This window comes from Cotesia typhae, unplaced genomic scaffold (assembly GCF_013202065.1).
Source record: "Cotesia typhae breed Kobodo isofemale line unplaced genomic scaffold, CoteBio_Ctyphae contig_4, whole genome shotgun sequence".
In the NCBI taxonomy this organism is placed as follows: Eukaryota; Metazoa; Arthropoda; class Insecta; order Hymenoptera; family Braconidae; genus Cotesia; species Cotesia typhae.
In genome coordinates, this window is record NW_027423748.1 from 2,187,059 (window position 1) to 2,209,240 (window position 22,182).

The window sequence follows — 22,182 nt, forward strand, 5'->3', positions numbered from 1 at the left end:
TATAAATTCATTACAAATAATACAAAAAGGTGAAATCTAATATTTTCTTTCATACAATGCGGTTTCAAATTGTTAAAATTTACAAATTAATAATTTTAAATTTTACCTGGTACAATTGGTGAATCTTGTTCTTTTTCTTTTCGTTAATTTAATTCACTTCACAACTTTACTTTATTTTACAATTGGTTGTATAAAAAAAAACAGAATTAGTCGTAATCTATTGATGATGTTAACACTAGATAGGTCAAAACACGAAGAGAGCGAACACCCAGCAGTTTCCCGGGTCCGAGATTTTTACGGGACTTCCGTTGTCAATTGGAGGGAGAATTGAATACCCTCTCTTCGGATGTGTCGGAAAATGCTGCGGTGGCGGTTTCCCCATATTTTGATGTACAAGTATAGATCACAAGTTATCTTATTATACTTGTATACTTTTACCTCCTACACATTGTACAACGATACTCTTACTGGTACACTTATGTTAATGTATAGGCGCATCTATACACACACAAATGCACACGGAGATCTTAATGTTACTTGTTGTTTAACATATGACAATTTTTGAATATTAACATTTCTTAAATTAATTTAATATTTAAACAATTTCTTCGAATGATTTTATCAATAATCGGATGATTTCTTTTTTTGTGATCGATAAAAATTTTAATAAACAATTAGTCAATTCCTTTTTATAATTAATTTGTAACTTTTAATTTATTTGCTTTTAGTTTTTAACATTTACTAATTGTTCAATTTGAAATTCTTATTTATTATTTTTACCTTAAATTATTTATTATTCTCAAGACATTATCTAACTAAATTTATTGTAAAAGATTGTTTAAGAAATTTTGTTTATTATCATAAAATTATTATTTCTTTTGCCTCATACTATATTATCTTCTATGCCTAATATTTGGACAGTAATGAGAGTATAATGATAAAAATTTCCCAGTCTGAGTTCGAGTGCCGCAATGTATTTAAGAAATACCTTTGAACTCTCTGGATATTTTTTTCTAATGTTTAAACTCCATTTATTTGTTTGTTCCGGTTTTGTAATCTTAAATGCATTGAGGTCTCAGACTGAGCATCTAAATAAGGGACATGAACTCTAGTTATTTTCTTATCTGGTCTACGAACAACGAAAAATTATGACGGTCTTCAATATTATATAGAAAAGATAAACGTTATAAAAAAATATGTTTTACATAACAATATGAAAAACTTAAATGAGAAAATTTATGAAAATTAAAGTAACTCAAATGAATAAATAAATAAATAAAGGAATGGAGTAATTAGGTAATTTACAAACATTTTTAGCAAGTATTTTATACACCTTTCCAACTTATAATCAAAATAATGACTTAAATAAAGTAAGGACAAATTTAATCATTAATTACATTCCAGAAAAACCAACAAATCTTAAATAATTATCAGACTGTCAAACGAATTTTACAACTAACGTTGAAATAAAGTCACAACTTCAATTAAAATTAAAATCCGAACAAACATGGGACGCTACTTACGAAAAATACAATAAAATTTAGTTTAAAAGACTGTAAACAAATGCATTGTTAATAACAAAAAAAAAGCTCAACAAAATTTACACGGAAGGGGATGCGTGAGTGCGTTTACCCACCCACTCTTTCATAAGGGCGTGACCTGGCCCACGTTTCCGGCAGAGTAGGGAGGTCCTAGATTTACATTGTAATATTCACTTTATATTAATTTCTATAAACTTTATTGGTTTTATTTTAAAAATATATTAATAATCAAACGAAAGATACGTTTCATCAATTCTTAACCCTAGGTAAAGACATCCTCACGGTCCCCGACCTATAGGCCTCCGGCTTGGGTCAAAAATAATTTAAATAATTACGTATTTGGCGTAACACTACGAAAAAATCGAAACGTATTCCGACTACTTGGTCGACCGGATGAATCGCTTAAACCACACCCGCAGCGTCACTCGTGATTCAATTGTCGAGTCAAAATTAAGATCAAAAGGAAGATTCGACAAAAAAATTACATCTAATAGACTTACAAATAAGAGATTTCGTGTAAACCTAAACGAAACTCGTAAAAATAAACTCGACGTCTATTATAAGGTTCCTTTGGAAGTCGTAGACATTACTGATGAAGTGTGCTTAATATAAGAACTCCCAAACGGAAAACGCTCCATTAAACATCCCAGCAAATTAAAACGAGCTATCGAATCAATATAACATGCTCCTGTTACAGACGATCACGATCACGTCTCACTGAGCGACACGATACAACAAAATAGACATGATGCTGCTCCAAACAATTCTCTGGTCCCTACTCGTCGCCTCAACAGAAACAACGCCAGACCCTCTTAAAATCCAACCTTCATCGTTTAACCCAGGGGGTTTATTGAGAAATATAATTCATCTGATAGAACGGTAATGGGAAATAGTCTCTACTGTAAACATCGGAACAATCATCAACATATCCCCCTGGCTCGAGATGACGTCACCGGGCAATATCGAAAGCCGAGAAACCTGCTGATCTTACTTCCTTCCCTACGAGTGCGCAATCCTAGGAAAAGAAAACATATTAAAAGACCTAGAAAAAGACAGACAAGATGTAGTTAATCGTCTAAAACAGAATCTCAAACAAGTCGAAAAATCCACACCAATAAAAAATCGCAACCGAAGGAGACCCTGGTTTGGATTCTTAGGCTCCATAGCACAAAAAGTTTTCGGACTCATGGACTACGACGACTACGAACACATTTCTGAAGAAATCGACCATCTACAACGATCAAAGGAAAATAACAACGCTGATGAATAACTCGACTCACGTAATTAAATCAGAAATAAACAAAATCATCTCTGATCAAAATGCAACCGAAGCAAAAGTCATATTACTGGTTAGTACCATCAACCGTTACGCCACACAAGTCGGAAGTGAAACCGAGAAAATGAAACTACGTCTCCATTTCATGCAGATAGCTGACGAGCGACTCCAAAGAACAACAAAACTGTTACGCTACCTCAAAGAAGCCGAGTCAGCAATAGAAGATGCGAAGATAGGGAAAATCTCAGGAGGAAATCTCTCACCTGAACAACTGAAAAACGCAACCAGAGATATTATGACTCGTTTCCCCGACCTAAACCCTCCTCAACCAGTGGACCCCGTAAATCTCCAGACTCTCTCCAACGTTGCAAAAGTGAACACGAGAAGAATAGGAAATAAATTCCTGATTATAATCACTCTCCCACTATTCAACCAAGTCATACTCCAATTATATCGGATAAGACCGATACCCGTACCATAAACAATCGGAAGAATCATGAGAAGCCTACTAGTCCGGCCAAGTAAAGAATATCTAGCCATAGATGTCTTCCAAAACCAATATTACCCGGCGGACATAAAGACCATCAAGGGATGCCGAATAATGTCAACAGACTTAGCCTGTGAAATCAACGTACCCCTCAAATTAGTAAAAGACAACAATGATGGTGAACTCCAGCTCTATTTACATCTAAACAACAAAACTCTAAAACAATGCGACGTACGAATACTACCTAAATAGTCAACACAACTAGTAAAATTACACCAACCAAATTCTTGAGCATATTCCACCTGTGAACCGGAAACCTTCATTACAACATGCGACACAAAAATACGCATCGAACACCAACTCCATGGCTCGGGTACCTTTACCTTGTCACCCGGCTGCGTCCTAATAAATAACCAGCTCGTAATCAAGGGGCCCAAAGAAGAAACAGACAGGACCAGTATCTACGCCGTCCCCGCCATAAACCTAACCCATCTGGTAACTAACCTCACCAAAGAACCACCTTATCGGGTGAAAAGCATCGCCGAGAAACCAGTAGGAGAAAATACCCTACTTCCTCCATGGGGCGACAGCCTCGAAGGAAACAAAAACAGACTTACGCGAAATGGACTCCACCATCAAGAAGAGTCAAAACACCGATATGCCACAGTCGCAAACACAGGCCAGTAATTTCAACCATAACATTCCTCGCACTTTTCTTTGGATACTATTACTGCGGTTGTTGTTGCGCCTGTCTCAAACCCTTACAAAAATTTAAGACAAGAACACAAAAATCGGCCAAAGAAAAGGTCAATGAAACATTCGAACTCGCAAACACAAGTCCAACGTATTCAGCTTGACCAGGATCTCCAAGATCAACAAGATACCAACAGAACCTACCAGGAGTACACGACTGGGAACCAATACCACCATTAACACCATCCCGGACTGGCATTCGACTCGCTATTTATGATTAGAACGAAGAAAAATTCAACACAACACAGAAACATCTTTCTTGTATAACCACACTAAATGGAAAATTGTAAAACAAAATATTCTTATAAAATAACTATTTATACAATAAATTTATCTGTTACTATACATATATAAAGTGTCACGGAGTTCCTTCATAACCCGTTGAAGGTCCTCGCACTAGCCGCGGTTAGTTACCGACAGATCACGGAGTGCTGTGGTCTAGGATGCTCGCGCAGTTAGAATAAAATTAACATAAATTCCGGGGCTTAGAGTGGAAGCGTTCCAAAGGTGGGGATAATCCCACACCGAGCAAGAGTGAAGTTTTCGCACTGAAAGAAGACATTGTGAAGCTGGAGCCCAACAAAGCTGCCACAAAAATCTACAAACACAAGGTAATTATCTCTGTTCTTTCGAATCTTTTGTGAAACTTTTTAAAGGAATAATTCAATATTAATAACTTATATTATTTGCTAGACATTTAGCCAGCTTAAATATTTTGAATAATTACTTTCATAGCACTGTGTTTACAGATTAATAAACATCGCCAAAATTTCTGAGAAGCAGCGCAAATATCAAATTGAGCAATCAGCTAAAGCAGTGGAGATTGTTGTAGCAGATATCGAAAATCAAAGACGTTTTGAAAAGAAACAACGAAAGTCGCCAGGAAATTACAACAATCCTAGGTACCCAAAATTAACTTCTGTATAAAATTTTGTGTTGCTGAAGGAAACACTATACACCAGCCAGGTTCCTTTTTTCATTTAGTAGATTGATTAATTAATTACTTATCTGAATTTAATTAAGAATTAAATTTATGAGTCGACGCTAAAAATAATTAAATTAAGATTTAAGTCTAACAGTAAATTTCCAAAATTCAAAATAATTTAAAATCAAAATTAGAAGAGGTTAAATTCATAATTAAATTTACAAATTACAATATTAATAATTTAAGATAAAATTTATAAACTTAAAATTATTGGTTATAGTTAAAATTAAGTTAAATCAATTCAAAGGTCAAAAAGAAAAAAAAATCTGTCAAATAAATTTTAAGATAATTTAAAATTAAAATAAAAATAATGTAAAATATTATTGAAGTTAAACGATAATTAATAATTAAAATCAACCTCTAAAATAATTCTAAAAGTTAGAAGTAAAAATTATAAATGAAATTAATCTTTGAAATTTAAAATAAATTACTAATTAGTAAATTGAAATTACAAAAATTACAAAAGTAAAAATTACCATAAAATTAAAAATTGTTCAAGACTTTGATAAATAAGTTTTTTCGAAATACAGTAAATAATTATCGAGATAATTATCATAAAATTTTGACCTCGGAAAATTTAGCCAAGCTAATATTTCAGTCTCAAATCCACTCTAGAATTCAAGACGGATGCTAAGCCAAATATTCAGGCAGATTAAATTTAAATAAAATTAAATTAATCAAACCTTTTTTGGTTGCAAGAAAGCTTCTGTGATAAAATGAAAATATTATGCAATCAGACTTTATAATTAATTATTTATCGAACTCATGGTTAGGTACCAAGAAAATTTGAATTTAATTCCCAGGAAGGTATATTGTAAAATGTGTTGCAAATTTTAAGAATCATTGTTAATTAGAATCAAATGAGTTATTTTAGATAGTGTAACGTTCTCGCCAAAATTAAAAATTACTTTGGACTAATTATTCTTAAAATTTTACGAAGAGATTTCACTGCTAAATATGTAACGGAAATCTCTGAGATAAGAAGCCGCCGTGGCTCGTGGGCAGTCTAAACATGCAATTCAGCATGAGACTTGGACCTCGACTTGGTTCTCGAGGTGTAACCTGAGACCAACAATGGCTGACAAAATAATTGTAAAATTATGTAGCCTAATAAACAGGCAGTCCATCGCGGTTCTGTATAGAGCACGGAGCTCTGCTATAGTAGATATAGTAGATGAAGTAGTCATTCATGATTATAGTAATTCAGCAAACAGTTTTGTAAAATAACCATACACATTATAAACAATCATAATTGCTGGTGGAATTACAATTCACGATATAATTTTACAATCAAAATTTGAATGTTACAAAGGAAGTTACTAAATTTCTAATGATTCCATTAGAATTTCTATTACAACTTTGTTTTGAGACTTTCCAAAAATTTCTAGTAGGCCAAATTACAAACAATGTATATAAATCTCAAAGTTTTTTAATGAAATTCGATGAACAGTTTCGTAAAATTACAATACAAGTGCGATTTTCACATAAATTGTTTCATAATTTCGCTGTAGTAAACATCGATTTGTAATTTTAACCAACCTTTGTTTCGTGACATGATTGTAATTTTACAAATTTTTTTAACAGTGTATATTATTCATTTTTGGAAGAAAGCCTCGGGAATATTATAGTGATTGCACATTGAAAGTAATAATGAATATTGGATAAAATAATCACAGGGATAACAGGTTGTAACAGGGTAAATTAGCCTACTTAGATAAGTCGCCAGAGGTTGATAATTAGTCAACTCAGCACTGGCGCGCCTTGATCTTCGGGGCCTTCCTTGTAGTAATTAATAAGAGGGGGGTGAAATGGATAAGTACACGGGAGCCGGCGCGTGTGGCAACCAGAAGAAGTTGGATAACCAGCGACACCGGTCACTTTACTCATCGAAAACAGGTAATTATTTTTTCGCACGTTCAATTGGAACGCTGCGATAAAAATTTATTGAAACATTTAATATCAATTATCCTTAAGACAGAATATTAACTTTCTGTGGTTATAGGAAAAATTAAACTGAATTAGAACCGGATCCCCGGAGGGAAAATTGGATACCAGGAACTCGAGCTGGACTTTCCGAGGAAAAATCGCCGGATTGAAAAAGTATTGGGATTTTCATCGAGTTTGAATTAAGGTACTGAATTTCACTCCGTGGGCGGAAAATGGATCGCGGTTTGCACTCGGTCCATTTTACCTCTTTTCAATTTATTTTATACATAATTTATATTTATAATTAATAGTTAAACATTTGCTAGTTTAGATTGAGTGATTTCCCTTGGGGCTTATACCCAAGAGTCACTCAATCGACCTCGCGGGAAAAATTTAACTAAATGAAATTTATCAATTAAATTAATTAACGTCTAGAAAATTCGTTTAATTAATTGTTATAATTTTATAACAATTAAGTCAAGAAAAAAAGTGATTAATTTTGTTACTTGAAAAATAATTGACAAGCATTTTTACTCGTGGAATTTTTCGTCGAGCGTCGATACATTTTGTGTTCTAGCTAACAAAATTGAATGTTTCTACTTTTGTCGATTTTTACAATTTCGAAAATTATTAGGATATTATCGAAAATTTTATTAAGAATTATTTATTGAAATTATTTTATATTGTAAAATTATTTTATCAAGTAAAAATTTATTTTGAGATTTATAAGTCCAAGAAACTATTTATTTCGTGTTGAAAATTTCACAGGAAAATTCGGTGATAATTAATGAATTTTCATCATTAATTTTATGTTAATAATTTTCAACTTGGCTATTAAAAGTTATTTAGATTAAGATAATCATGAAAAATAACTCTCGGATTGAATAATTTATATTTCGACAGAATATTAAGACCTCTGTATATATAATTTTAATTTATTAATTTGAGACATTGAGACTAATTGTTTTAATAAATTATTGTAGTCATGTTAAGACCATGGTAGTAAAGTAGTCAGGAATTTTTATCTGATCTTATAAATTTAATCTATTTAATATTTGAAATAAAAATAAAATTAGCAGTCTAAATTTGTAATTGAATGTTAGCTCAAGTCATTTGGAATTTGATTGTTGATTGAAAAATAGCGTTTTATGAAATAATAATGATTGAATAATTTAATTAAGAAATTCTAATTCAATTCAATTTTTTAAATAAAATCAAATTAATAAAATTAAAATCATTACAAGTGTGGGTCATGTGTGTGAAGATTAGTGTGGGTGATGTGTGATAGAGAGTATTAATAGTGTTAAGTTGGTCCTGGTTAGCCGTTAGTTAGGCTAGACAATCTCTGTCACACTGTTATTTTTGTGCAGAGTAATTAAATAGTTCTGGTTAGCCGTTAGTTAGGCTTATATTAAATTGGTTTAGTTATGGTTAGCCGTTAGTTAGGCTAGACGGTCTCTGTCGCACTGCAGTCTTTGCGCAGAGAGACTCGTTGGTTCTGGTTAGCCGTTAGTTAGGCTGTAGATAATAAGTTTTAATTAATTATAGTGTGAGTGTGAGTGAAATTTAGTTAATCTATTATAAGCACTTCCTTGTTAATTTTTATTGTTAATGAAACTGATCAGATTGTTAATTAATTATTTATTCTTTAACAGCACCTTCCTCCACTCTCTCTACCCTATGATAAGAAATTCTCAGCTCTGGATCGGTTCCAGGAACCGTGATTAAAAATCCTAGTGGCGCCCTAATAATTATTGTTGTTTATTAAATTTGTTAGTTATTTATAAAATTGATTAGGGGCCAACCTGAGCATATAAAACTGTTACAAGGTACAGGACAACCCGATAAAATTTGAAATCTGTGCAAGTCAAAACAATACATCAATCAAATTTAAAGTCTAGATCTAAAAATACAATTACATAAGTGCAGCGGGCGAGTAACGGCTAGGCTATTATATACATGCCACATATATTTTTATGACATATGCATTTTTTTACTTTTCTTGTGATTTTTTATCATCAAATTGATTTCAATAAAAGTTTTTTGTTTTTTCAGAGGCACGACAGCTTTTTTGCAAACAATGATAAAAGAACTTTTTTATCGAATGAAATAATATCTATTGAAGAATCAAACAATTTAAAAAAAAAAAAAAAAAAAAAAAAACAAAACAAAATTAAAATTGATTTTGGCGCTTCTAATTTGAGCACTGTGAAGGTGTTATACTGTAGTTATTTATTTTGTTATTTTCATAAAAAAAAAGAACGGAATTTTCACGGTAACAACGAGGGTTTCATCCATTACCTCATGTATTTGTGTTATTTCGGCTGAAATGTCGTTGTTTAGATTTTATTATTTTAGAAAAATTAAGGGATTTGATTAGATATTTTTCAAACAGTTCTTTCTAAGTTACTTATGAATCGAAACTAAAAAATCTTTATGCGTCAACGTCTGTAATTTAGACTAATGAGCACAATCGGGAATTAAAAGTGTTTTATTTCAGTGGAAGTCTAGAATTTTTCCATTAAACGAAAATAAAATTTCCTTCTACTTTTTTAACTTCCCGCTAAGAAAATTGAAAATTTTCAAAAATCGGAAAGTTATTGGTTTCACCCCGTTTTTCGAAAATCGAGTTCTCATCAGATCTTGACGGTTCGAGGTCCTAGAAAGCTTCCGAGACTATTCCCGCGATGATGTAAGCGCGCGCGCGCGCGCGTGTGTGTGTGTGTGTGTGTGTGTGTTTGTGATATCGCTATAGTAAATTTAGCCATATGTAATAGTTAAATTTGTCATTAATGACAAATTTGGGGATTAGGGAAATAAAGGATAAGGGGGAAGGGGAGGACTTTTACTCAGTAGGAATTTTCGGTAACTGAAAATTATATTATTCCTATATCATATTTTATAATATATACTTTATGTTATATAATTATAACCCTCGAAATGGCTTTCTAGGACCTTAAAACGTCGAGATCTGTTGAAAACTCGATTTTTGCAAAACGGGGTAAAACCAATAACTTCCCGATTTTTGAAAATTTTTGAAAAAAATAAAATTTGTGAAAAAATTGAAAATTACAAAATTAATTCAAGAGTTTTCAGAGCAACTGTGAAAATTTTTTGTTAAATTTATACATTTTACCATTTTTATAATTTATACCGTAAATCTGCAATAAAATATATTAATAAACAAAAATTAAAAATGTAAATTTGCCGATTCTTAGACTTAAAAAACCTAGTGACCGTATAACAGAATTATCACTCAGATTTGGCTTTATTTGATACTATTAAGTCAGATCCGGCCTGATAAAATTATATCAGAAAATATCAAAATGTGAGAAACGAGCATATTAAATTATATCAGGCCATGTCAGAATATACTAATAGATTATATATAGATCTATCAAATTATATCAGACCAGATTAAGCTATATCAGGCCTGTTATAGTCAATTTTCATATTAGGTCATATCAGGACCTATCAATAATTTTGCATGGACTTATCAGATCATATCAGACTTGATATGATTATATCAAAAATTTTGATAGTGCAATATCAGGACATATCAAGTCTGATCAAAGTATGTTTTCACGAGAAGATACAATCAATAACAGTTATTAAAATGACATTTTTGATAAATTGAATTTTCTTTTATATTTAAAACGTTTGAAATCATCATAATTGTTTGTAGAAAATTTAATGTGAAAATTTAATTAAAACTTACCAAGTGAAGTCAGTCAGAATATTCTTGCCATTAAAACTGTATATTCTTGGATTAGATGAAAAGTATGCATCATTTCCATTAAACATTTCTTTCCAAGAATTAAACAGAACTTCACCTTTCATGTTTACAATTGGCAAATCTCGATCACTCGGTCTTACTATACTGTCGATATTTTGTACCCTGGAGCTTAAAAATGCTCGAAACGTTCCTTTTAATCCAGCTCGTCTTGCTTGTCGGTAACAAGCAAAGTCAGCTCCACTTAATCCATGCATGTCACCGGTAGTTGGTTCATTTAAAGCAGCAAGGCGAAGCTGTAATAATTATATTTGAACAAAACTTCATTACTACATTGTTATTATCTATTTTAAAATAAAAGGAGAATAAGGAGAGGGATTATTTTTTGCACACCTCATAAAACAAAAGAGCTTGATGTCTGCGAAACTGAAGGCTCACAGAACTTAGGCAATTCTATCTTATTTAACTAAATCAATTGAATACAGTGTCGAAAAATCACCTTTGAAAATAACTTTTGAATGAATGAACTGATTTCTACGCGGTTGGCGGTATTCGACACTTTTTTCGGTTTTCTTCCGTCAACGATTACTCACGAACGAATCAACATATTTTGACCGGACTGGCGGCGATCGACGTGGTTCTTTCATGTTAAAAACTGATAAGTTTTTGGGATCAATCGGTAAAGCCGTTCAAAAGTTATTCCAAAAAAACCACATTTAAAAACAATTTTTTTTTCAGTTTTTTTGAGATTCCTCAAAATTTACCGGTCAGAATTGGTTTAAATTGTATTCGTAATCAAAGTTTAGTCAAGCCTTCTCGAATGGCACTAACCACGATGGAATTAATCAGGCTGTTTGAAAGTCCTAAAATGTTCACACACACACACACACACACACACACACACACACACACACACACACACACACACACACACACACACACACACACACATTCGTACATACAGACGTATGGGCATCATCGTACAAATAGTCAGGAAAGCTTGTTAGAGCTTCAAAACGTCAAGATCTGTTGAAACCTCGATTTTTGCAAAACGGGGTAAAATTAATAACTTCCCGATTTTTTGAAAATCATTGATTTTCTTAGCGGGAAATTAAAAAAAAAGGAATAAAAAGAAGTGATTTTAACTTTCAAACAGGAGCAAGAAATTTTCTAACATGGGAAAAAGTAAAAAACGGAGTAAAGATCGTTTGTAGTGTAAAACATATTCTTGGTGAATTTATAAAAGAAAATAGAGAAAAAATTTTCTTTAAAAGAAGTAATCTAAATTACAGCAATGGAATAAAAATTAACATACAGTGCTCAGGTCATTGTCAGATCTGTATGTGCGTAGAGGTATACAGGAACAATTTTGTCTATTTTTGGCGTCATGTACTCAAACAGTGAGATATGAACGTGCATTCTGGCTAGTAAATTTTGTACGTAGGCGACAAAAATCACTCGTGCATGACTTCTGTAGAAAAATTATTTTCAAATGGTCAGCAAGAAGGTACACAGAACAATAAAAATAGGACGCTTAATGACCAAAATGACTAAATTACATAATAGTCTTTTTCAAGGCTTCGTAAGAAACATTAACAGTTGTAAGATATTTGTCTTAACATTAAATATTTATTTGCCGGGACCAGGTGTTAAAAGATGGAGGAGACACATTCGTGGTTATAATGGTATTTATTCTAAAATTAATCACAGGCATAGCTTTGGTTGGACAGAGTTTGAATAGTTCACAAATATTGAGCACTTTGAACATAGTTATGATCTTGAATTATCACATTGTTTCATGAGTACGCGTTGATTGAGTTTAATTGAGTTGTATTAATTAATGCATATTAATTAGACTGAGCATGAGTTGTAGAAAGTTGATCTTCAATTGAACTGTTAATTAATTTACAATGTAATTAACACTAGCAATTATGAGCGAGAAATATGAGTAATGTTGTAGAATTAGGTCACCAGACGATTAATTAATTACACTTAATTAATAGTCATAGTATGAGCGTATACATTGGATTGACTGAGTGTAATGATTGATAGAGTGAATGAATGCAAGTGTAGTGAGAGCTTGAGCTTGAATCTGTAGAGTTCACAGTAATGATTAATTGGATGAGCTGTATAAATTAGAGTCACTGGATTATTAATCAATTAACAACATAATTAACTCTCACAGTGTGAGCGAATGAGCCTTAAAACTAACGAGCTCAATTGAGTACTTGAGTCTCGGGATACGAGATAGAACACACAACGTTGAACACAGAATGGCCGACAGGCCCAAGAGCTGGTGGCAGTCACCCCCAATCTCCACCACGCAACATCTGCAATGCGACATTTGATTTTGCCGCATGATGACGAATTTCTATTAGCAATTGTAATGTTATCGTTGCTAGGTAGAAAGTGTAGGTGACTGTTGTACATGTGTATGAGAGAGAGCGACACATGAGTAGCCATGTGACAATGAGTAGGAGAGAGAGGGAGCATGTGAGTATGGATTGTGATCTCAGATGATTTACAATAAATACTTAATTGTACCTGAGTTGCCAATGATTGCTGGTGAATAAGATGAGTAGCGATGCTGTAGTTGGCTTCAGTAAAGCTGAGTGGATGAGTTTGATGATTTCGTAAATACACAAAATTGCACTGGTCACGGTAAATGCGTGTGTACGCTGTACAATTAGCACGTGTTATGAGGAGTATGGCCGCTTGCCGGTGAGCCAGTTGAGTTGAGGTAGAACACCCGAGGGCGCTTGTGTAGCGGCGCCTCGGTGCTACCAGTTTGTTGCGGGAAGGTTTGAATGATTCCGCAACAACAGTCTTTATTAAGACTAGATAGCCCTTTTCAAGACTAACATTTCCAATCAGTCCGTAAGTCATCAAGTCCTTCGTCAAGTCGTCGTCTCAAGCCACTATTTAGTCAACGTTCAAGGCACGCTTAAACGTATTTGGTCGTCTCAGCTTACAGCCAACTCTACATTAAGAGCCCAGATCAACGAAGCCAAGCCATCTCAACAGCGTCACTTGACTTCTGAAGTCATTGGCAGCCTAGCAAAACCTACTTTACAACTGGGTTGGCCAACAGGTCCGCTGAAGGCCCGATATAAGTCGTCTTCTCTGTAACACAAATTGTTTATTGTAGAACAGAACCTGGTCGATTCTGCGATGGCGGCAATGGGTAAATTTATCACGATATTTTGAAATGACGATAAAGAGCCCGTAAATCGGTTGTCATTGGTGGAAATGCTAGCAGATTCAGGAAAGTTACTGGCGCAAGCACACTACCAAATTTTATCTGCTAGGAAATCCTTTATTTCATCAGGTCTGACTAAGATAATGAAAGAGCTGCTGCAAAAAATCAAGTCTAGTCCTTTTCTTTACGCAGAAAAGATGACGGAAAAAACTAAGGCAGCAAAATCAGTTAAGAAGTTGAGTAAAGAAATAGAGTATGCACCTGTCTCATCTTTAACTACTTCTGGAAATAAATTTAGAGAGGCAGTACAAAAATCCTCAACGTCGTCGAGGACTTTAAACTGGCGGAGCCTATATACGGGTCAGGGGAACCTACATATGGGCCAAAAGCTTCTGTACCAGAAGTTTCCTAGGTCAACTCTCCAAAACAGTAGGACGATATGCAGCAGTTCATTGAGCCAGGCGAAGTCCAATCGGTCAAAACTTCAGGACAAGATAGAATAGTTGAGAACAGTGGCAGATTATCCCAGTAATTTGATCCAGGAGGTGATGAACATTACTACTGATAGCTTTATTTTAGAAAAGGGAAAGGGAAAGGGGTTTGGGCTTTGTATGTGCCCGTTTGTTTTTACAAAATTGACGAAACCAGTATTACACTGGTTGGGAAAGAGGGGTCTGACGTCAACAGCATACATATACGATTTTTTGTGCCTTGCTGAATCCCGGGTAAGTCGTTTAACGAATGTTCAAACTACTAGGTATATTCTCACCAGATTAAGGTGCATTTTTAACGAAGAAAAAAGCCGTAGTGAGCCTCAAAAATCCTGCAAATCTAGGGTTTATAATAAACTAGCTGTTTTTCGCCTGTTCCACTGGACATTTTATAGAATTGTATTTTTAGATCTAAACTTGAAATTTAATTAGAGTATTGTTCTGACTTGCACAGATTCTAAATTCCATGGAATTGGCTTGTACTTTTATCCATGTGATTATTAAAATGGTCCTTGTTATCTACTCGAGAGGACTTTGACTGGAACGTTTCCTTAACTCTGAAATGAGCTCTTACGTAAGTTAAATTGGTTAGCGGCCTTGAGAAAGGCCTTATTAAATTTTTCAATTAAATTCGCATTTTTTTTTAGTCCGGACATATTAGTTCCCCAAGGCTTGGTCCGAGTCGTAGGCCATTTGTTTCCTAAGACTCGACCCAAGCCTTATATTTTAATTTCTCTAGGCTTAGCCCGAGCCTTGTTTTTTGGTTTCCCAAGGCTTGGGACATGGCTATTATTCAAGGATTGGTCCACTGGTTATTGAAGGCTCGACCCAAGCATTGGTAGCATTAGCAGACAATGGGGCCAAGGCTTGGTCCAACTCTTAGCCAATAGTTCCTTCCAACCTGGGCAGTAAACTCAAAGTAGATACTTTGAAAAAACATTTTTTTTGATAATATAAAAAAAAATTTTTTTGAAAAAATATTTCGGTGGACATCGGGTTGTCTGTAGGTGCGGATGATGTATGTGGTTTCGATGACGCCCAAAAAACTTCACTTTTTGAGTCCATTTTTTTTCATTCACTTAAGTATCATTATAAGCAATAGCTTATTAAAAAAAATTACCATCTAATTCAATGTAATTTAATTAAAAAATAAAAAAATTCGTTAACAGTGAATATTCTTTTTTATATATCTTTTAGGGCCATCCCAGTAATTACCTGTTTCTCTTGAAATTCTATCAAATTTTATACCTATAGGAATTGTATTTCAAGAATATAAATTTTTTGACAATTTTCATCCTCGTACTCCTACGTGAAGAAAAGAAATTTCGTATGATCCTATTTGAGATAATTTCTTTATTATAAACAAAAGGATCCAACTTAAGTTTGAGTCCATAATAACTATTGTTTGAAAATGAGAGATTTTCATTGTTAACGCGACTGCAATCCCTTTGGTAGTAATTCGAAAAAATCCATTCTTAGTCGAACTTGACATCATACACGAACGTTCCTACTAAATTTGGAGTCCATAGAAGTTATAGATTGAATATATAAAGTTAATATTTTTACACCCACTCTTATAATCTCTATCGGTAGTAGAATTTTTTGAAATTCATTTTTAGACGATCTCTACATGAGAAATAAAAGATTTCTACGAAATTTAGAGTTTTTAGAAGCTATATTTTGAAAATTAGGATTTTGTATTGTTAACACTCACCCCTGCGATCCTTATTGGGAGTGGTTCATTGTAATATATGCTCTTTGATCATTTCTATATCACATATAGAAGACTCCCACTAACTTAGTAGTCTATGAGAGCTATAGCTTGGAAATCAAAATTTTCATTGTTCACCCACCTCCGCAAGACCCTGTGACATGGACTGTCGTAAGATTCGACATGTATTATTTCTATATCTTTGACGGAAGATTCCTACCAAATTTGGAGTCTGTAGGAGCTACAGTTTCAAAACGGGAATTTTTCATTGTTAATGTCCCCGAATTCCCTTTGGGGAAAGAATTTCTTAAAATCCGTTCTTAGTTGACCTTTACGTGACAAAAGTAATATTCTTACCAAATTCTAGGTCCGATGGCTCCCGAGATATCGTGATGAGTGACTATATCTGTAGAAAGTCTCTTATATCTGTATAAAAAATCATTTTCATTTTCACTGTTATCTATATTAATTATAACAGAAAAAAAAACAAAAATTTTACAGATTTTTAGCGCCCTCACAATTCACAGATTCGGTAGAATCTGGCGCCAAGGTCTGTTCAAAAATCCCGTTGTAAACGGAGCGCCAGACTACCGACTGTGTTTACTGTAAGCATCACGTTTTTTAGAGGTTGCAAATTTATTTTTAATTCTACGGTCCTTTTTTCCCTTAAATTAGTATTATAACGGTAGTTCATACCTTATTTTCTTGATATTAATTGATTATATGCAATTATAACAATTAATCTGCTTAATATTATTAAATTTAATCAGCACAAACTATAGCAACGCAAAAATTTCGATCCTGACTTTTTTTCGATGGGCAAAGTGATCTGCCACAGACTAAATAATTCGAGAATACATAGTAATCCTCCGATAGATGGGAAACTACAGTTAAAAAAAGATATTTCGCAGCTTGGATCTACGTTCGCCAGGATGCACTGGTTCTTTCTACATAAACTGTAGATTCAACGGGATATCTCTCTAAAGTTAGCACCCCAGAGTTTTTTTTTTTAATTAATTTTTGATTTTTTTTCATCACGTCGTTAGCTCGTCGTTTGTTCTTTATTGTTTAATATCAACATTTGTTAGTTCTCCATTTATTCATTTTAAAGAAAATTTATTAATAATGTACCTTTAAGTTAGCCCCCCTGTCGCATTTTTTAATATTTTGGTAGCAATTTGGGTCATCAAGCCTCTATTTTTGATTGTTCATGTATATTTAACATTTGTTCCTACTTCACATTTTTTATTTGTTGTTTAATTAACATTTTTAATTAGCTTTATGTATGCATTCTAAATATTTGCACTGCGCATGCGTCAACTTTACGTATATAGACTTTTAGCGCGGTCTTTTGAAAATTATAGTGACAAGCACATCTCATGTGTAAAAATTAAAAAATTTACGAGTGTAATTTTTTAGGAATTACTATTTAATTAATTCAAATAATTAAAAAAATTGTTAGACGTCAGCCAATATCAATGTCATTAAGTAAATAAATAAATAACTAATAAATATTCATTTCATTCTAAATTTTTAAAAATATCGAGAGAATTGTTAATCAATGCATGTACATTTTTTTTTTTATTTTCATCAATTCTATTTTCATGAATACTACGAACTATTAAAAAAAAAAAAAAAAAAAAAAGAAATCCATAACAATTAACAAAAAATTTCAATACTTTATTAAAATAAAACTTATTATAAAATTATTAAAACCTACACGTTGCCCTTTTGGCCTGTGACCTCGATAATTGAAATTACAAGAAAAATACACTTACTCTAATGACTGTGCTAGTCAATATAATTTTCAAAAGTCCGCGCTGAAAGTCTAAACGTAAAGTTGACGCATGCGCAGTGCAAATATTTAGAATACAAATATTCAGCTTATAGGGACCGAGCCGCTAGACTGTCACGCCAACTGGTAACAGAAATGTGCAATAAACGGGTAAAAAAGTAATGCAACAACACGTTATTTTCAATTTAGTTAATGTTGTTTAAATAAATATTGAAAAATTAATCGAAATGTCTCGATCAGGAAAATCTTGTTGTATCAAAGGATGCACAGAAAAATCTCGTCATGAGTGGCAAGTCGATATGCCAGTGAAATTTTATTGTTTTCCCTCGAGTAAATTTGGTGCCTCATGGAAGGATGATAAACGTATAAAATGGATAAATGCAGTAAAAAATTATGTGTAAGTAAGAAATTATAATAATCAACAGCAATGGCATAGTAATTTAAATATTACAAAATTAAACCGAGTAGTATTTCATTTGAATAAAAAGTTCCATATAACAGTTAAATTAAAATTTATATAATAGTATCAATTTAACCTTAAAATTTCTTTTTTTTTTTTAGTAAAAATCCGAAAAAATGGGAGCCAAATCAACATACAAGAATTTGTAGTGCTCATTTTATAAATAATAGTAAATCAGACAACTCATATCACCCATCTTATGTTCCTTCGATTTTTCCTGGAAAAGAAAACACAAGAAATTCCATTCAACGTCTACAACGATTTGAACGGTCAAGAACACGTCAATTAAATAAGGAAATCAACGTCAAGGAATCTATATTAACTGACAGTATCAACAGTAGTATAAACAGCAATAATTCTATTGAAGATAATAATATTAATAATTCAAGTGACATTGAAACGGAGCAAGACGCAGGAGAAATGATAACAGAAACTGAGGACAGCTGTGATAGGGACGTGAATGTTATGAATGTTTCTCCCCCAGCCTATCGAAGTATTACTTGTCAAACTGAGGAATTCATTCCTGATATTTCAACTGATAATTGTACTTATTTTTTTTGTAATATCAATAATCATGATGGTATTAATACTGCAGCAGTCCAAGTTAATATATCTGTAAAAAAAACTGCAGATAAAATGTGTGAAACTTCGATGCCGCCTATGAAAAAAAATGTTCAAGATTCCAGTTGCGATCCAATCAATTTCGAGTCTGTACAATCTCATTGCAAAGGGTTTCATGGATTTTCATCTATTACAAGTAATGAAACTATGAGTAGCTTAACAGGTGTTACATTATCTATCTTTCTATGGCTTTTGAATCAACTCCCAGAATGTAAACGTTCTGGCATTGACAAAAAAACAAAATTATTAATTACGTTAATGAAGCTGAAAACCGGTTTGACATTTACTGCAATTTCTGTCTTATTTAATATTCATCGGACTACTGTAAATAAAATATTTGTAAAGAATTTGCAACAGTTAAATATTCTATTGAAAAATTTTATATTTTGGCCATCTAAAGCCGCTGTTCAAGCAACTTTACCTGAATCATTTAAGCTACATTATCCAGATACTCGTGTTATCATTGACTGCACCGAAGTAAACACAGAAGTTCCACCAGCAGTTAAACATCGAGTTTTAATGTATTCGGATTATAAGCATCATCACACAATGAAATTTTTAGTAGGGTGTACTCCAAGTGGATTTATAAGTTTTCTGTCAAAGTGTTATGGTGGTCGTGCTGGTGATTGTTTTATCACTAATGATTGTGGTTTAATAGATTTAATTGAACCTGGTGATGTTGTGCTAGCAGATAAAGGTTTCCCGCAAATACAAACAAAAGTGCAAGAGAAAAATGCGATTTTTATTATGCCTCCGTTTTGCAACAAAAATCAATTTACACCTGAGGAAGTTGATGAAACTTACAATATTGCTTCAGTGAGAATACACATTGAAAGAGTGAATCAACGAATAAAAGACTTTAATATTCTTTCCAAAGTACCAGTGTCACTTTTGCCTCATGTTGATGAAATTGTTTTTGTCATATGTGCTATCATAAATATTCAAAAGCCCCTGTTTAAACAAGAAAAATCAGAAATAGAATGATAAAAAAATATGATTAACAATTTAATCAAATACAAAACAATTGTAAAAATAACTAATTGTAAATTTAGAGGATAAAACGAAATTTATAATTGTAATTAAATATAATTTTTATTAAACTCTGATACATAAACTATGATATCATAATAATTTAAATACAAAGCTTTTACAAAACTGTAATTAAATTAATCATTTTATGATTAAAAAATGACTTACACAAATATTTGGTATTTTTATTTTGACTTTATTATATATCGTTATTATATTTAGCTAAAAATAGAAGAAAGAAAAATTTAATATTACTTAAAAATTTTCAATTGTTATAACAAATTATTATATAACTGTTTACTAGTATGTTTGTACTTCATTTACTTGTATTATACTTAATAAATACTCTTTGAATGTAATGCTTAAAATAAAATTTTTCTAGTTTAGGAACTACCGTACTTAAAAAAATTTCATCACGAGCAATTGTTATCAAAACACAGCCCCGAGGTGAGTATACGAATATATCACATAAAGCGATATTTGTAACATACATTTGCAGTTGTATCTGAGTGTAAATGGAATGAGTTGTACTCAGGTGTAATCCATTTTCATCTGATTTTAAATATTGCACATTACATTTTCCATTCTCAGCATCATATATAGGTATCTTCTTGCACGTATGAGGACACTTTATTTCTACTAATTTTTTTTGCCAAATAGCAGAACCATAAATCAAAATAGCATCCGGTGAGCAGCATAACCAGGGTTGATTAATGTTAACGATCACACCGACTTGAACAATTTCGAAATTTTGGTCTACAAGCTTTTTGTATTCTTTTAGAGCTACACTTTCCATTTTCTTACCATACGCCATGGCTTGTGTCTCAGCTTTACTTGGTGTTAATAGGTTAGTGATTGCTTTTTCAATATCAAAACGATCCCCTTTTAATTTATGACCATTACTTGCTGTTATTCGGAAGATACGCTGTTTGTACCACTCGTCTATCTTAGACTGGAGAATAGTTTTAATGCAAATATTGATAATTTTCGTACTATCACAACTCACTTCTTTCAAATAAAACTCATAAACATCACTTGCTACTAAATTTTCTTGAGAATAAATGTTATTCACCAATTGCAGCTGAATCACTTCCTGGATAACGTTATTCACCTTTGATTCTACATCACGCTTATCATTTACTTTTACTAAAGCAACAAGTGATTCAGCTGCAATAATTTCACTCTCATCTCTTTTATCTATGTTTATCATTGTACAAAGAGGACACCTGGACATATCCTCTGGAAAGACGAGTGATTCCAACTTTAATGGTACCACTTTCGGATTCTTATCGGTGTAAGGAGGTGGAGTAAATAATTTACTTATTTTTACTCCTTTTTCATACTCCAAGAGCTGGCGACGAGATGGTTTTCCCCATTCTTGACCATGGTTTGTTTTTGAATCAGCAGAATCTGGTGAGTTTACATAATAAACGACAGCACAAATATGCTTACATTTGCCAGCTAATCCGGCTTTGCACGTACACACAGCATTACTTGTATTGCGCTGATCATCTAGCTAAAAACAAAAATTTTCTTATTAACATTATTTTTTATATTTTTTAATTATGTAATAAAGTTTAAAAAAAGTTTTATGTCAATACTTACTGTAATTTTAACATTATATGTTTTAGACACACTTGTCTGAGCAACAACATCAGCGGTTATGGTTACTAGACCATTTAATAATTTTTTCTCAACCACATCAAAAACATGTCCAGACTCATGTAATTTTTTACCTTTTATGTCGTTTTGACCTTGAATAAGTGTATTTATTATTGGTTGAAAACCATATTTTATTATTTTTTCCATTATTAACAAAAAAATACACAAGCTATTATCATACTTTTTACCCGTTTTTTGCTTTTATTAAACACCAGAGCGCGCCACTTCCGACAGATGTGCTGCCTCTACAGTTAGGGCTCGGTCCCTATTAAAAATGTTAATTAAACAAGAAATAAACAATTTAAAGTTGGAACAAAGGTTTTTTGTACATGAACAATCATAATCAGAGGTTATTCCCATTGGATAGTGTACCATTCTATGATTTTGTGGTCGTTGCCGATAGGTTGCATTGTTATCCAATCAAGTTGATTTAGGTGAAAAGTCTTACAATTATGAGCATGGTGTATTGTGTCATTTACTTACAACAATGTCATAATAACAATAACACTAATA

General features: G+C 32.5%; 4 protein-coding genes across 18 annotated transcripts in view; 1 reads left to right on the forward strand and 3 right to left on the reverse strand.

Annotated features, from left to right (window-relative positions):
- Positions 1 to 22,182, reverse strand: part of Mp (collagen XV/XVIII-type protein multiplexin) — a 622,917-nt gene that overhangs the window by 98,300 nt on the left and 502,435 nt on the right. For 13 of the 15 annotated variants that reach the window (XM_074243321.1, XM_074243325.1, XM_074243324.1 and 10 more), the window contains one exon: positions 10,687 to 10,997. The exons of 1 other annotated variant lie outside the window; for it this stretch is intronic. In XM_074243321.1, coding sequence (XP_074099422.1) covers positions 10,687 to 10,997 — 311 coding nt within the window. Of the gene's footprint in view, positions 1 to 10,686; positions 10,998 to 22,182 lie in introns of those variants that run through there. One more of the 15 variants, XR_012479230.1, reaches the window with a different exon arrangement.
- On the reverse strand, positions 12,514 to 13,591 carry LOC141527725 (uncharacterized). Its single transcript, XM_074243353.1, has 2 exons — positions 13,246 to 13,591; positions 12,514 to 12,594 (listed from the first exon to the last, which is right to left on the reverse strand). Exons 1-2 carry the CDS (start codon positions 13,585 to 13,587, stop codon positions 12,586 to 12,588), a joined length of 351 nt encoding a protein of 116 aa, XP_074099454.1. The 5' UTR covers positions 13,588 to 13,591; the 3' UTR covers positions 12,514 to 12,585.
- LOC141527713 (uncharacterized) lies at positions 18,063 to 20,132 on the forward strand. The gene is made up of 2 exons (XM_074243338.1): positions 18,063 to 18,294; positions 18,459 to 20,132. Exons 1-2 carry the CDS (start codon positions 18,125 to 18,127, stop codon positions 19,960 to 19,962), a joined length of 1,674 nt encoding a protein of 557 aa, XP_074099439.1. The 5' UTR covers positions 18,063 to 18,124; the 3' UTR covers positions 19,963 to 20,132.
- Positions 20,281 to 21,825, reverse strand: LOC141527714 (uncharacterized). The gene is made up of 2 exons (XM_074243339.1): positions 21,613 to 21,825; positions 20,281 to 21,523 (listed from the first exon to the last, which is right to left on the reverse strand). Exons 1-2 carry the CDS (start codon positions 21,814 to 21,816, stop codon positions 20,324 to 20,326), a joined length of 1,404 nt encoding a protein of 467 aa, XP_074099440.1. The 5' UTR covers positions 21,817 to 21,825; the 3' UTR covers positions 20,281 to 20,323.